This window comes from Hemicordylus capensis, chromosome 2 (genome assembly GCF_027244095.1).
Source record: "Hemicordylus capensis ecotype Gifberg chromosome 2, rHemCap1.1.pri, whole genome shotgun sequence".
NCBI classification, from domain to species: Eukaryota; Metazoa; Chordata; class Lepidosauria; order Squamata; family Cordylidae; genus Hemicordylus; species Hemicordylus capensis.
The window spans coordinates 10,778,108-10,794,196 of NC_069658.1; the positions used below are offsets into that span (position 1 = coordinate 10,778,108).

At 46.7% G+C, this 16,089-nt stretch overlaps 1 protein-coding gene across 4 annotated transcripts in view; it reads left to right on the forward strand.

Annotated features, from left to right (window-relative positions):
• The window catches only part of SETBP1 (SET binding protein 1), a 357,781-nt gene that overhangs the window by 246,808 nt on the left and 94,884 nt on the right, over positions 1 to 16,089 (forward strand). For all 4 annotated transcript variants that reach the window (XM_053295525.1, XM_053295524.1, XM_053295526.1 and 1 more), the window contains exon 3: positions 10,771 to 14,227. In XM_053295525.1, the coding sequence (XP_053151500.1) occupies positions 10,771 to 14,227 (3,457 nt within the window). The remainder of the gene's footprint in view (positions 1 to 10,770; positions 14,228 to 16,089) is intronic.

Consider the following 16,089-nt stretch of genomic DNA (forward strand, 5'->3'; position numbering starts at 1 on the left):
ATACAAGCGAAATTTCTTGGGTGGGGGTGGGGGGCATCATTCTGCACATCCTTTCCTATACCATTACAGTGTGGCTTGTTGTGATGTAGCAGCATAGTGATTGGGGGAGTTATATATTTTTCCCTATTTCATTTTATAATTATTTATATCCTACTTCCTATAATATAATCAAAGTATGCACCATAATTAAACAGTAAAAACACCAGTTTGAAACAAGAATAGTCACTCAAAATGCTGCACTAAAAGCAGCCTGCAGCAATGAAGCCAACATAAAACCATATACAACCTCATAAAATCACAGACGTCAAACAGCAAGTGCCTGTTGAAATAAATGCATACATACACTTTCAGAACCTGTCTAAAAGCTGGAAGGCGGGGTTCCTGGCGGATCTCATCAAGGAGGCAATTCCGTCGTTGCAACTCCACTGTTGCAACAGATTAGGACAGTTCAGTGGCACCACAATTGTTCTGTGCTGAGTTGCATGGCTGCTGTTATCTGCCCCTTGTGTTCTGAATTGCACATTTAGTAGTTCTCAGGGCAATGAAGTTCTTTCAGACTCCTGGTTGACTCCATCCTCCCGAGCTGGTCTCCCACGACCTGGTAGAGTTCCAAAAGCTTCTGGGTCAAATTTGACCCGGGCAGCTTTCACCGTAACCTTTTCTGCATGTTTTTTCCCTGACTCTCTGATACTCTCTAGCTCAGCATTCTCCATTGTAAGGCCCAGGGGAAACTAGCAGCCCCCATCAACCCTAAGTGTGGCTCCATAACTAATTGTTTACTGGGCCTGTGTGAAGCTTCAGCCAGAGCCAAACACTTAGCACAGTTCCCCTAGCACCATGCAGAGACAGCCATTTTTATTGCACATTGGGTCAGAGGGATTTTGGGGTCATAGTGGACAGCTGAAAGTGTCAACTCAATGTGCTGTGAAAAAGGCCAATTCCATGCTAGGGATCGTTATGAAGGGGATTGAAAATAAAACTGCTAATATTCTAGTGCCCTTATACAAAACTATGGTGCGGCCACATCTGGAGTACTGCATGCAATTCTGGTAACCACATCTTAAAAAAAAACATGGTAGAACTGGAAAAGGTACAGAAGAGGGCAACCATGATCAGGGGCCTAGAGAACCTTCCTTATGAGGCAAGGCTACAACACCTGGGGCTGTTTAGTTTATAAAAAAGACAACTGCGGGGAGACATGATAGAGGTCTATAAAATCATGCATGGTGTAGAGAAAGTGGATAGAGAGAAATTCTTCTCCCTCTTGATGTGAATTGAATTCACATCACTCTCAAATAACATTAGAACCAGGGTTCATCCCATGAAATTGATTGCCAGGAAATCTAGAACCAACAAACGGGAAGTACTTCTTCACACAACGCATAATCAATATGGAATTCTCTGCCACGAGATGTAGTGACAGCCAACAACCTGGATGGCTTTAAGAGGGGTTTGGACAACTTCATGGAGGAGAGGTCTATCATTGGCTGCTAGTTGGAGGGCTATAGGCCACCTCCAGCCTCAAAGGCAGGATGCCTCTGAGAACCAGTTGCCAGGGAGTAACAGCAGGAGAGAGGGCATGCCCTCAACTCCTTCCTGTAGGCTTCCAGCGGCATCTGGTCGGCCACTGTGTGAAACAGGATGCTGGACTGGATGGGCCTTGGGCATGATCCAGCAGGGCTGTTCTTATGTTTTTATTCTCGCTGTGCTTTGGCCAGCGCTGGGGGAGTCCTTTAAGGGAAACGGAGCCCTCTTGAGCCCCTGCATCATCTTGGAAGGCATGCATAGTGTGCTGGGAAGTGTAGCCCTTCCTAGTGCTTTTCTCCTAGAGCTCTTAAGAGAGGACTCCATCCCTCTTAAAGTGCCTTCCCATCACTGAGAACTGTGCAGAACTGTGCAGAGGTCAGCCTGGTGGGAAATGGCTCTCACATTGAAGGTTTTCTCCTGAAGTGGCACCTGCTTGAAAGGTCGTGAAGATCACTGCTCTAGGTTGTTGGGTTATCCTCAGACTCTGGCCTCGGGGACTCATGCTTTCCTCCTCCACTGCCACCGCCCCCCCACTCAAGATAATGACTGGTAGCTGCTTGTTGATGCAACCTGTTGGATGTGTATGTGTGACAGTGAGCAACTTCCAGCTTCATCGAAGTTTGTTCTAAATTCTGAACAACATGCAAATGAACAAATGCAAACAAATGGCTGAATGGAGGTGAATGCTGTGGAATCCCACAGAATGATCAAAGCTCCTGCACACATATTCAATACAAACAAACATCACTGAATTGCTCAGAAGGATACAAATCTGCAGTTCAAAATTGGTTAATATTAATGAACATCCAGCGCGCAGCTTGTGAACTTTTCAAAGGTAGATTTGTTTGCCTTCATATTTACATTCGCGTCTTCCAATCCAGATCTTCCTCTGCCCCGCTCCCAAATCCTTACAGAAGGAAAACTAAGCAGGGAAATTTTCTTGACTTCAAGTTAATTTCATCCTGTGACCTTCAGTTTACCCCCTGGTCAGTAAAAACCATCCCTAGTCTGCTCTTGCGCCTTTAACAACAGCCGGATCTTCAGAAACCAGCCAGTGAAACTTTTCAAAGAATTGAGATAAACATTTGCATAGCTTGTATCTGAAAATCTAGCTACTGTTAAAAGCACAGGAACAGGCCAGATTCTTTTATAAAAGAAAAGGGAGTGGGGAGAGAAGACGGCAACTCTTCATATAATTGATGGCAAGATGTACAAAGAAGAATTTTATGGTCACTAAGGTCTGATCCTGTGTGACCCATATTCAAGCTCCTGCTGAGCCATAATACGAAAAGCCTGGCTGCATTAGCAGGAGAGTCATATGGAGCAGTTCTTACTAAACTGCATCACTTAAGGTTAAGGCAGCTAGCTGGGGTTAGAATGTTGGGCTAAGATCAGGGAGACCCAGGTTCAAATCCCCATTCAGCCATGGAACTCACTGGGTGACTCTAGGCCAGTCACTTCTTTCTCAGCCTAACCTTCCTCACAGGGTCGTTGTGAGGATAAACATTATCCTGCTCTGGGCATCTTGGAGGAAGGGCAGACTATACGTGTAAAAATAATTATTTATTTGAAAAGAGAAAAACCCTGCCTTAGGAAAGCTAGCATATCAACAAAAAGAGGTCCGTTCAATCCTCCTCAAAGAAGCGCTAAGTTTCCGATTTTTAGGGAATGTGCGTGCCCCAGCTGACTCTGAAAATTATCGACTTTGTCCCCAGTCACAGCTTGTCTTTGTATGTACTCCAATTTACCCTTGGGAAAATTGCTGGTTTCCCCCCTTTCATGATCTGCAAATGGGGCACTGAAAATAGGGAGTTGTTTTCCCTCTGTCCTGGACCACTCACATACCTTGATATTTGAAAATAGCCATTGGACTTCCAACCAAGTTATGTGATCACAAATTCAGTGTTAGGAAATGGGCCATGGCCAAGGTGAGGCTATTTTACATGAAGTTGCATATGCAATGAAGCAATTCCTCGGTGAGTCCTCACAACCTCTTTGCTCCTTCCTGCAGCGGTAAAACTTTGGCATGTAAAAATGGCACTTGAAGGCCATTTAAAGTAGCTTGACATTGCCACATTGTTCAAACAAGGGTTATCCACTTGGTGTGGGTGGGGTCAAGTTTCTGTGAGTAGAGCCCTTGTACTGTACTTAAGGTCTGATTGTTCTCAGCCAGCTGCCTCAAAACTGAACCGCCAAACTGTGTTGTGCTCAGACACAATATTTAAATGGATTTGTTATGTCAGCAGTGATGGGTCTTTTGTTATAGCTGACAGAAGAATTCTATTGTTCTGGGTTTTCCCAGACTCTGTTCCTAATACAGGCCTCTGAAGATTGCTGGCCTGTTGACTTGAGATGAAGAAAACATTCAGAGAGATGGACAAAGTGGGGGGGTGGGGGTGGGAACCACTGAGACCCACAGCAAGGAAACAAATCGACCAGGTTTTTTTATTGTTTAAAATCTAATAAAACAGTTAAAGCAAACAGAAGATTCACAGTAGCTATTCAGTGTAAAGAACCTATGAGCTGGCCAAAAAAAACCAAACCCCAGGTTCTTCAGAGGCATAAGCAATTGTGGACTAGCAATATGAGGGGATGGGAGCATCTCTCTTACACTGTCCCTTCATAACGGTGCTTTTATACTACGGGCCAGTGGCAGGGGTCAAGAAATGTTGGTTCAGTTCACCAGCCAGACAAAAGTATTTTACTTTTCAGATGATTCCTCGAGCTATATTGGTATATTATTTGTCAGGACTTTTTTCACTCATCAGGCATCATTTTTTACTCCTCCCAGACTAGTAGACCAGTGGATTTCCTGATCCTGAGCCCTGGCCAGTGGTATTAGCCAGTAATAAGAATGACCTTTTTATTTTGATGCAGGGTGGAGGTTGAACTTGCAAATGCAACAAATATGACACCTGCCAAAAGAAGCCAGCCTTTTGTCTCTGGAATTTTGGATCCTGCACGTGTAACCACTTACTTTGAAATATCCTCATTGCCCAGTTCTTATGATCAGAGGTTATGTTGCAAATGCACGATACCTGTTGCTGGTAGCCCATTTGCAACAACGGGGTGTAGCGTGCTTTCTTATGGATGTCTGGCTACTCTTTCCCTAGAAAACAGCATGTTTGGCAGGTTGGGGAAAGCAATATTTCTAGGAGAACAAAGCTGTTCGGGTTGTTGTTTTTTTATTACACATAATGCTGGTCGATGTGCCCTTAGAGACCATAATAGCAAAACCGTGCAATCATCACAGTGTTTATTCAGAAGTGAGCCCTATTTGTCTATTCAGATTTTTTATTTGGAAGTACACCCCTAGATGGACCAAAGGTCCATAAAGCATTCAATTTCCCATAGTGGCCATCAAGATGTCTTCAAGAAGCCTAGAAGCAGGATGTGTGAGCAAACAAACTCCTCCTGCTGTCATTTTCCAACCTATAGGTTCTCCTCCTATATTAGGAGAACCTCGTTAATTGCGGGTCCAGCACCCACATTTTGGCATATACACAGTCAGGTAATGGACACCTGACCTCAGTAAAAAGGGGGAAACCAGCAAAAAAAAGGGGGGGGGGGTAAACGCATGTATCCACAGGTCAGGAGTGGCCAGAAATGACCTTGGAGGTCATTTCCGGCCACCATTTTTACTTCAAGAGCCATTTTATGGCTCATTTATTTTAAAAAAATTAGTCAAAAATGATTTTTGGACAGTTCTTTACTCTTGCGGGATGGGGATCTTCCAACTTCTTGCAGGCAGTGGAGCATGGTAGGGCTCTTTATTTAGCCTGTTTTGTCTGGGGTGGGGGGGCAATTGGTACAGTGTGTGAAGCTAACTCCTCCATTTGCATTCATTTAATGCCCCATTATTCGTGGATTTGCTGTCCACACCTGCCCCCTGAACGGAACCCCCACGAATAATGGGGTTTTCCTGTACTGTCTTTGACCCCAAGGCCAAATCCATGATATCCTGAGCCCCCTCCTCTCAAGACCTATGTATTTGGCATCTCCCCTTCCTGGACCTTCATGGGGGACAAGTCTCTCGATAGCTGCTAGTCTTGATTGCTGTTGAGTAGCTCAAAGTTCAAAGGGAGGATGCCTCTGAAGATCAGTTGCAGGGAGCACCACCAGGAAAAGGCGGGGGCATGGCTTCATCTCCTGCTGATGGGCTTCCCAGAGGCATCCGGTGGGCCACTATGGGAAACAGAGTGCTGCTCTACATGAGCACTCTGGTCTAAGGACCGTAATAAAAAAAATTACTCTCTCTCTACATGAGCACTGGGCCTGATCCACCAGGGCTCTTGTGTTGTGATCTTGTGACCTGTGGAGAGATTGACTTTTAGAGAACTTTTAGTAGTTTTCTTTGGGGAAGGAAGAGGTGAAGACTGGGATAACATTATAGTGGTTCTGAATCTTATGCTCTCTGACAATATCACATCATGCATGTAGGAAAGCCTTTTTCCTTAAAAGAGAGCGAGTGAGAGCACGCATATACCTTGGACATTTGCTGTGTATACACTTGACATTAATGTCAGGGGGGGCTCAGAATTACTTATCAAGATTTTGTTTGTCCTTTAATGCTTTCTGCAAGGAGACAGGGTACAAATTAACCCAGAAAAAAATATCAGTGATATGTCTTTTTATGTTTATTATTTTCTCCCTTCCAAGATTCAGGGTGATTAGAATATGAAGATGACAAGCACAGTGGTGCAGATGTTTTAAAAACACAGCAGACAGCAATTAGCGACATGGGAACCAGCTGCTTATCTATCCAGATAAAGCTTCTTAATAGAGAATTACACTTGAGGAACCATTTTCGCAGATGGATCGCCTAATGCTTTAAAGAGGGGGCGTCGAGGTATTAACTTTGATTTGCTAGCCAGCTTCCTATTGTGCGATCTGGGTATTTCCTCTCTGAGAAGGTGGATTTCGGAATTAGGGAGAGGGGTTACTTGCAGGCTATGAATTAACGGGAGGTATTGCATACAGGTCAGGGGTGGATTTTGTCCCCCCCCCCACACACACACACCTTAAAAAGCAGCATGTGGAACAGTTAGGAATGTAAGAACCTGCCTCATACTGAGTCCGACCATTGGTCCATCTAGTTTGGTATTGAAAACCCAGATAGGCAGTGGCTTCTCCAAGTTTGCAGGCAGGAATCTCTCTTAGCTCTATCTTGGAGATTCCAAGGAGGGAACTTGGAACCTTCTGCATACAAGCATGCAGATGCACTTCCCAGAACAATGCCATCCCCAAAGGGGAATCTCTTATAATGCTCACAAGTAGTCTCCCATTAAATTGCAACCAAGGTGGGCTCTGCTTAGCAAAGGGGACAATTCATGCTTGCTGCCACAAGACCATTTCAGTGGCCTGGCTTGATTTCCAGATTACAGAGCAGCCTTCCTTTGGTCGATATATCTCCATGGCTGCAGTCAGCGACCAACATCCTGATTAGCACTGCGCTTGCACAAAGTTAGTGCAGGAAGGTTACACAACTGTGCTAAATCACAGCAATGTTCAGGATTGTGCCCTTACACTATTGTGCTCTTGTGCAAGAGTCCCCTGCTAGACAAGTGAAGCGTGCCATAGGTGGTGCACATTGTTGTGTAAACATGTTTACACTAGTGCAACATGACTCTGAAACGTAAGCTTTAGACATGGCACAACTTTTACATGATCCCCACCGCACGTTAAGGTCATCTGAGGAGGTCCGTCTCCAGCACCAGTTCGTCTGGTGGCGACGCAGAGGCGGGCCTTCTCTGTAGCTGCTCCTGGGCTATGGAATGCACTCCCGGCAGAAATTCGTAATCTGAGAACATTGCTGACCTTCAAGAGAGCCCTTAAAACATACTTATTTGGCCTGGCCTTCCAGAGTTTTAAATGATTGATTGTTTTAAACAGTTTTAAATTGTTGCCCTGGTTTTCAGGGCTTTTAGCTGTTTTATTGGTCTTATTGTGTCTTAATAGTTAGATTTTAATTGTTAATTTGTTTTTAATTGTTTTTATCATGTTGTTAACTGCCCTGAGCCGTATCGGAAGGGCAGTAAATCAACCAACCAACCAACCAACCAACCAAATAAATAAATAAATAGAACTAGCTAGCACAACAGTCTTGTGCTAGTGCAACGTCTGTGCACAAGCGCAGCATTACTGAGTTCCTGCTTAGTGATTCTAGAACATATGGGGGTGGAGAGAGGCTAGTATGGAGGTGGATTGAGATGGGTCAGCTATTTTTCAGGGATGTTGTAACAGTTTGCTGCTCTGATCAGGGGGTTGGGCTAGAAGACGCCCAAGGTCCCTTCCAGCTCTAAAATTCTATTATTCTACGAGGCTATTCACACATGCATGCAAAACTGGGCTAAGGGAGCCCGGCCCAGTTTTGCACGTGCGTGTGAACTGCCAGGGGATCGGGCCCGATCCTGGCGGCACCACGGTGGCAAACCTGCCTACGGAGCCTCCCTCTGAAACCAGCTTAATGGAGTGAGTGCTCCCTTAACCCCGTTTTTCTGCTTGTGTGTCAGCCGTGGCTGGCAGACTCAGGGAGGGGAGGGAGGATCCCCATAATGCACTGCGCACTTGCACCGTGTATTATTGGAGCTCTTGGGGGAGGGGGCAACACGTCCCGACACCCCAACCCTCAGAGCTGCTGGCAGCAGCCAGTGCTTGTCTGGACAGCCGATCTGCAGGGGAGAACTGCGAGGAGGTCAGCTCTTTCGGACTTCCTCCCCGCAAACTCTGTACCCCTTTCTCACTGCTCGTGGCAAAGGGTCAGTCAGCCATATTATCCCTATCGTGTGAATAGGTATGGCTTGTCACTACCATTTTGTAAGTTTGGATGAAACAGGAAACCACTCTGCAAACTTGGCAAAGAGGCACCTTTTAACGTGGTGATTCTCTTTATTGAGCAGGGGGAGAGTAACTGGCCCTCTCCACCCCCAGCACAGTATCCCTCCAGTGACTGTTGCTACTGGTGTCTATCTTGTGTTTCTTTTTAGAATGTCAGCCCTTTGGGGACAGGGATCCATCTTATTTATGTATTATTTCTCTGTGTAAACCACCCTGAGCCATTTTTGGAAGGGCGGTATAGAAATCAAATTAATTAATTAATTAATTAACAAACCAGAAGCTTGAAGTCTCCTCCTTTCCTCCATGAGCTCTAGACTTCTGCCAGCCATTGCTCATCACCATAAAACCAGGGTTTATCGTTCGCTCTGAACATAACATTGTTCTCTTAGTGACTATATTTCGCCAAAGACTGTGGCATCCATACAGGTTGTCTTGCCAAGCAGAAACAGGTTGCTTTTTCAAACCGTCTCTCCGGTTACTTCAGCCTGCTGGCTGTTGCTTTGTGTTTGCTCTTCTCCCTGCCCTTTGAGTGTATGGCTCACCCAGCGGGGCAAACAGAAGCCAAAACTTGAGGAGGAATGGGAGCAGGCGGAAATCCAATTAGATACAGTGGGAGCAAAATACACTCGGAGTGCATTAATTTCAGCTTGCTTGGCCAGTCGTTTTGAGTAAACAGCCTTCGCGTATCAGTTGCACTTGATGAAACTCAACCTGCCCCGAGCCTCGTGATCTCTGGTTACCATGCAGCAGTAAAGCACACAGAAGGATCCTTTCAGAACTGCAGCCTGGAGTAGCACAGTGGGGAAACTCAAAGCAACATTTTGGCAGCCAGGAGTATAGCATGCCGGAAGCTAATGGCAAGCCTTGGGGGTCGATTCTGAATTCTGAGATGGGAATTTGAATGTTCCAAGTCAGATCTGGTCTGGCCCTAGGGACAGAGGAAGCTGCCCAATCCCAAGTCAGAGCACTGGTCCACCTACACAGACTGCGAGTGGCTCTCCAGGATTTCAAGCAGGAGTCCTTCCCCGCCCTGCCTGGAGAAGCTAGGGATTAAATTTGGGGCCTTCTGCATGCCAAGGAGATGCTCCACCACTGAGCATCTTTTGCCCCCATCCTCAAAAGTCCAAAAGAGGGCAGCTTGTCCCACATGGAGATAATTGGAAATGTTGCTTTAAGCTGAGAAGCCAGTGTCATGGGATCAGTAGCGTACTGTGGATAGATTGCGGGGAAACCAGATTTCAGATCTCTATTCGGCCATATCTTGGTGGGTATCATCAGACAAGTCACTGTCCCCCAACGTTACCTATTTACGTCAGTGTGGTGAGGATGGAATTAGGAATTGTAACTTGGCACTTAAGGGAGGGTGGAATCTACATGGGTGGGGTGCTTTGTAGCCCATAATCAGTATCATTTGAGTGTGTTTTTCTAAGGTCAATGGTGCACATATGATCGTATCTGTCACATTTATGCCTTCCTCATCTTCTAAGAAGCTCAGGGCAGAATATGCAGATTGTTATCCTGCCCCTTCTCTCATTCCAGCCTGCCAGGCAGATTGTGGCTTATCAAAGGTCACCCAGGGAGCTTCATGGCCAAATGGGGACTTGAACTCCCGTCCTTCTGCTTTAAGTCGAGCAATCCAGCCACTGCACTACACAGACCTTTTGGTTTGTTGGTAGTATTTCTCTGCTGAAATTGCCGGACAATATCCAGATGAACGCTGCACTTGCACAACCAAGAGTGCACAAATGCTGTGCAGGGAGGTTGCAGGAGCAGAGAAAGGAAACCACTCGCTCCTTCTTTCCCCCAGACTCCAGAAATAGGTATACACATAATGAAGCACTCGCTCTGAATCCTTGAGCACGATGTCTAGTCTGAGGGCTATAGGCCATCTCCAGCCTCAGAGGCAAGATGCCTGTTGCAGGGGAGCAACAGCAGGGGAGAGGGCATGCCCTCACCTCTTGCCTATGGGCTTCTCGGGGTCATCTGGTGGGCCACTGTAGGAGAGGATATTGGACTAGATAGGCCTTGGGCCTGATCCAGCGGGGTTGTCCTTATGTAGAATAGCAGGGGGAGGTGTCAGGAGGGTAGGGAAGGAAAAACGTGTCCTTTTCCCTCCCCCCCCCCCCATCTGCCAACCCTGGTAAGCTTCTATCCCATGTTGTCTGATATCCTGAACATTCCTCTTACGGGTTGGGAATAAACTGCAAAAGTTTCTTGCAGGTTACCACTCGTTCCTAGCGTATTCCCTACAAATGTATCTAGAATGAGAGTTTAACTGTTCTAACTGAAAAACATTTCAAGACAGTCATATCATTCAGCTCATTTATCTGCAAGAAACATACTGAAAATGTTTTGAGAACGACAAGATACAGCCTTCTCATCATTTCTTCTTCTTTTCCTTTCCAGGTTTATGACAGGCTGCAAAAGCATTCTGCTGTGCACTATGATCCAGACCTCCAGCAGGACACCTTCACCAGTGACACCTTAAAATCACGGCACCAGCAAAAAAGCAACAACCAGCATCATCTCGACTGGTCAACGAGCTCTGAATCTGGATCGGTTTCCCAAGCCTGCTTCGTTGACCCAGAGCCAATGCGAGAAGCCACTAGTTCTGCCAAGATCCCTGCTTTGGAGCCCACTGTGTCTTTCAGCAAGTCCCAAGCGAAGAAATCTAATGCCAGCAACACATGGGGTCAGTTGTCGAGCAGTAATAACAAAGACCTTGCTGCATGCAGTGTAGCCCCGGGGTCAAACGCTCTTGGTGTAATTTCCCAGCCTAACAACCCATCTGACTGCAATGGCTTTTCACCGCGAGTGAGTCAAGAAGGAGGGGGGCAAATGGAAGCCCCTGATCCGCCCACTGGCAACACAAAGAAAAAGTCCAGTAAAAAAGACTTAATCAACCAAACCATCCAAAATGCAGACATAGAATGGGTGAAAAATGTTCAAAAGTCATTTGAGGCCAAAACCCATGACAGCATGGAAGGGAAAAAGGAATCCAACACAAGCAAGCCATCACCCTCCAAGCAAAGCCCAAACTCTGCTTGCAGTTCCGAAAATGATGCTAGTCACATGCGAATCACTATCCCGATCAAGACCCCAACAATTGAGTCACCTGGCCACAAAAGGAAGAAACGGCAGTCTGCAAAAACCGCTGTGGACAAGCATGTCCCAGAGAAAACCCCGCCCTCCGGACATCCTGTGAGCAATGATGTAACCAGCAGGACTAACTCACAAGCAGAGATGTGCAAGAAAGATCTGCGAGTCACAAAGCAAGGGAAAGCTACTGAGAGTGAGCCTCCCTTGGTACCAATGGAAACCAATGAGATAGCCAACAAATCTCCCACCACCAATGCCACCAGGCTCAGAAAGTCCACAGTTGTGACATCTGCATCAGTGACCAATGATATCCCTCCACCCAGCAAACAGTCAGAGAGTCAGCATCCAAAGTTTGCAGCAAAACGTAGATGGACTTGCAGCAAACCTAAAAATGTGCTCCGGGAACCTTCTCTGGGCCCCTCTGAGAAACTGATGGTAGAACCTCCCTCAGCATATCCCATAACTCCATCGAGTCCTCTGTATACCAATACAGACAGTCTTACTGTGATTACTCCCATCAAGAAGAAGCGGGGGAGACCAAAGAAACAACCTCTGCTCACTGTAGAAACCATCCATGAAGGAACATCTACCAGCCCAGTCAGTCCAATTAATCGGGAATTTCCTGGGACGAAAAAAAGGAAGAGGAGACGAAATTTAGCAAAGTTGGCCCAGATGGCTCCAGGAGAAGAGAATTCTATCAGTGAGCTGAAATTTCACAAAAAGGTGGGCAAGCTAGGTGTGTTGGATAAGAAGACCATCAAGACCATCAACAAAATGAAGACCCTCAAGAGGAAGAATCTCCTGAGCCAGATCTTATCCTGCTCTAGTAGCATAGCTTTGAAAACAAAAACGCAGCCACCAGCCAGTACGGGGGCTCCAACCATTGATGCCAGACTAGGAAAGCAAATAAATGTGAGCAAGAGGGGGACTATTTACATTGGCAAGAAAAGGGGAAGGAAGCCAAGATCTGAGTTGCAACCCCCACTGGAAGAACCGAAGACAGCCATCAAGCATTTGAGGCCTGTTTCCAGCCAGCCAGAAAACCCAGCAGTGCCTTCCAACCTGCAGTCCCTTGTGGCACCATCACCAGCAGCTGTTCATCCCCTTTCGACACAGTTAGTGGGGTCTAACGGCAACCTTAGCCCCGCCAGCACTGAAACCAGTTTTTCAGAATTGAAAACTATGCCAAACCTGCAGCCCATCAGCGCCCTCCCGACAAAGACTCAGAAAGGGATCCACGGCGGGACTTGGAAGTTGTCCCCACCCAGGCTAATGGCAAACTCTCCTTCTCACCTTTGCGACATCGGCTCCCTCAAGGAAGTCACGTTGTCTCCAGTGAGCGAATCCCACAGTGAGGAAACCATACCGAGTGATAGCGGGATAGGAACAGACAACAACAGCACTTCTGACCAAGCAGAGAAGACTTCAGAATCTCGCAGAAGGTACTCGTTTGATTTCTGCAGTCTGGACAATCCTGAGGCCATTCAATCTGACACCAGCACTAAGAACAGGCATAGCCACCGGCAGAAGCATCTCATTGTCGACAACTTTCTCTCTCACGAGACTATGAAAAAACCAAAGCACAAGAGGAAAAGGAAAAATCTGCAGAACAGGGATGACCTGCAGTTCCTGGCAGACCTAGAAGAGCTCATCAGCAAGTTCCAAATGTTCAGGATTTCCCACCGGAGCTACACCTTTTACCATGAAAATCCGTACCCCAGCATTTTCAGGATTAACTTTGATCACTATTACCCTGTGCCATATTTCCAGTATGACCCATTGCTGTATCTTCGCAGGACCTCCGACATGAAGTCTAAGAAGAAGCGTGGTAGACCTGCCAAAACCAATGACACCATGACGAAGGTGCCTTTCTTACAAGGGTTTGGTTACCCTATTCCCAGTGGGAGTTACTATGCACCCTATGGAATGCCTTACACATCAATGCCTATGATGAATCTTGGTTACTATGGTCAGTACCCGGCTCCTTTGTACTTGTCTCACACGCTCGGAGCAGCTTCTCCATTTATGAGGCCTACTGTCCCCCCTCCACAGTTCCATGAGAGTCCTCACATGAAGATGCCCAATACTGCCAAGCATAAAGTGAAGCATGGCGTTCATCTGCAGACACCCGTAGGAATGGGCCTTGGGGATGTGCATTCTTCACTGACTTCTCCAAAGGTTGCAGGGACTAGCATACCCAGTGGCCGACTTCACAAAAGGAAACACAAACATAAGCACAAACACAAGGACGAGCGGATATTGGGGGCTCACGATGACCTGAGCAGTCTCTTTGCTAGCAAGTCTGCTGGCTTCTCCAGCCATTCAGCCAGTGAAAGATTAAATGTCTCCGACAAAGACCTCTCTTTGCTGACCGAGAAAAGCAAGCATAAAGAGAAGCAGAAGCACCAGCATTGCGAAACCGGGCACAAGGGTTCCAAGAGCAACTTTGAAGTGGATACCTTATCTACTTTGTCACTCTCTGACACCCAGCAGTGGGCACAGAGCAAGGATAAAAGTGATTTGAGCAACGACCCCCTGGACTCGTGCATGAAGAGGTACTCTGCGAACAGCGAGAGCAGTGCAAGGCCCGAGTCCCTGGATGTGTTTGGCGAGATGAATTCCTTGAGCGAGAGGCGAGACAATGATGGGAGTGGAAGCAAAAGGAGGAGTTTTGAAGGATTTGGGACATACAGGGAGAAGGACCTTCAGACCTTCAGAACAAGTCGGAAGGACAGGAGTTCCTATGACTCCTCAGCTGCTTCAGGTCAGTGTCCTTGTTCTCAAAAAAATGCTTCTCTTGATACCATCTAGTTTTGCTTACCACTGTGCATTTTATGTGTATTTATGGGTGTGTGTGTTTGTTACATGTATATAACACTCTCCTGCTAATATGTTCACGGTGGTTTACAACTTAAAACAATAGCTTACAACCTAATAATACAGGAGGGAAAAGTGATGGGGAGGGAAGAGGACAATAAATCTGGGTAGCAACTCTTCCATGATGTTGTATAATGACCAAATGGAGTGGCCACCCTAGGAGACAGTGCAGGAAGGGGAGGAGCCCAATGGCAGGAGGTCTCAGCCAAGGCAGCTGAGACCCCCAAGTGTTGCTGGCTTGGTCCTTGACCCTAAAACCGCTATAGGGAAAGGTGATTTTAAACAGCACAATGAGCTTTTCCCAAGAGATTGTTTTAGAGCCTCCACAGTAGCCTCCATGGGAAGAGTCACCACTTGGAAGTGATTTTCATTGGCCTCTAAGCAGTAGGGCTGTAACATGAAGATATTCATCACTGGCAAGGAGAGACATAGACCAATATGATAGCTGAAGCTAAACAGAACCAGGAAGGGGGTGGGGGGAGTGAACCATGTGGATGCATAGGAAACGTTTTTGTTTTGTTTAGGCTAAATCCGTTGCTTGCACAGCAGCACGAGGAAGGCAAGTGGTCTAGTTTGGGACACCTGGATTTGTGTTCTTTTGTCTGACAAATTACCATTTTGGAAGAAAGGCTTAAAAGCCGATGCATGTAAGCCAGAGAGGGAGCTAAAATGTGGTTTGAGTTCATGGGAGACCAGTGGTGGGAGGTTTTTTTCCTCTCCACTTGCCATCCAAACTTTTTAAGATGGGATGACATTTTAATCAGTTTGCCACAGACCAACTTGCAGAGGCCTTTGTGGTGGCACAGTGAAATGTCAGACTACATTGAAAAGTCGTGACTTGTGCTGCCCTCCTAAGATCACTTACTTGGAAGTAATTTCTAGTCATAGCCACGGGTCTTGGTTACAAGGAAATGTGTTTAGCATTGAACTGAAGCAACTGCACAAACCCCTGCAGGACTGGGAGCCATGCAGCTTTCACAGCTGCTGAGGAAATTCCTTTTGTTTCAACAAAGCTTATGTATATGTTCCATCTGTGTATTTTTCTTCTGGAAAAGGGGCAGCAGCGAACAGTAGCCATGAACAGACTAATCACTTCAACTAATCTCCATCAAAGTTAACTGGAATAGTGGGATACAAATTCTTCTCTGTTCAACAAACTTTTCCAAAGCACTATTCATAAGTCATGTTTATTGCAGAAGAAGAAGAAAGTTTTGTTTACATGTTGGGGCAATTTTCAGGAGCGAGCAAAACCAGTCTAGGCTCCCTTAGCCCAGTTTTGCTCACTCATGAGAACGAGCCTGGTGGTTCGCGGCAACAAGCCTTCTTACAGAGCCACCCCCTTAAACAAGGCTAATGGGCACTTCCCTTTGCCCAACCCCCAGACCTGCCAGGCGAGCCACAGCCGGGCGCAGGGACGCCACTTGTCTGGGCAGGAGATCCACCTGCCCGAGGGGTGAGTGCTCGTTTGGGGGGAGAGCGGGTCAAGCCCGTTCTACCCGCAGAACCCTTTTTGGCTCTACACGCTGATCGTGTGTAGCACCTTATAATCTGTGCCCAATGTACAGACATACAGATCTGCATACACACAGAGCCCTTTCCCACGATCAGAGAAATGGCTCCGACGGGTCAAGGGGAGGAAGCCTCAAAAAGTAGAGATGTGTACAAACCGGTCCGGAGGCCATTATAGAGGCCTCTGAACCGGTTCGAACATGGCCTGGTCCTGCGCCGGGTGGAGTGGTTCTTTAAGGG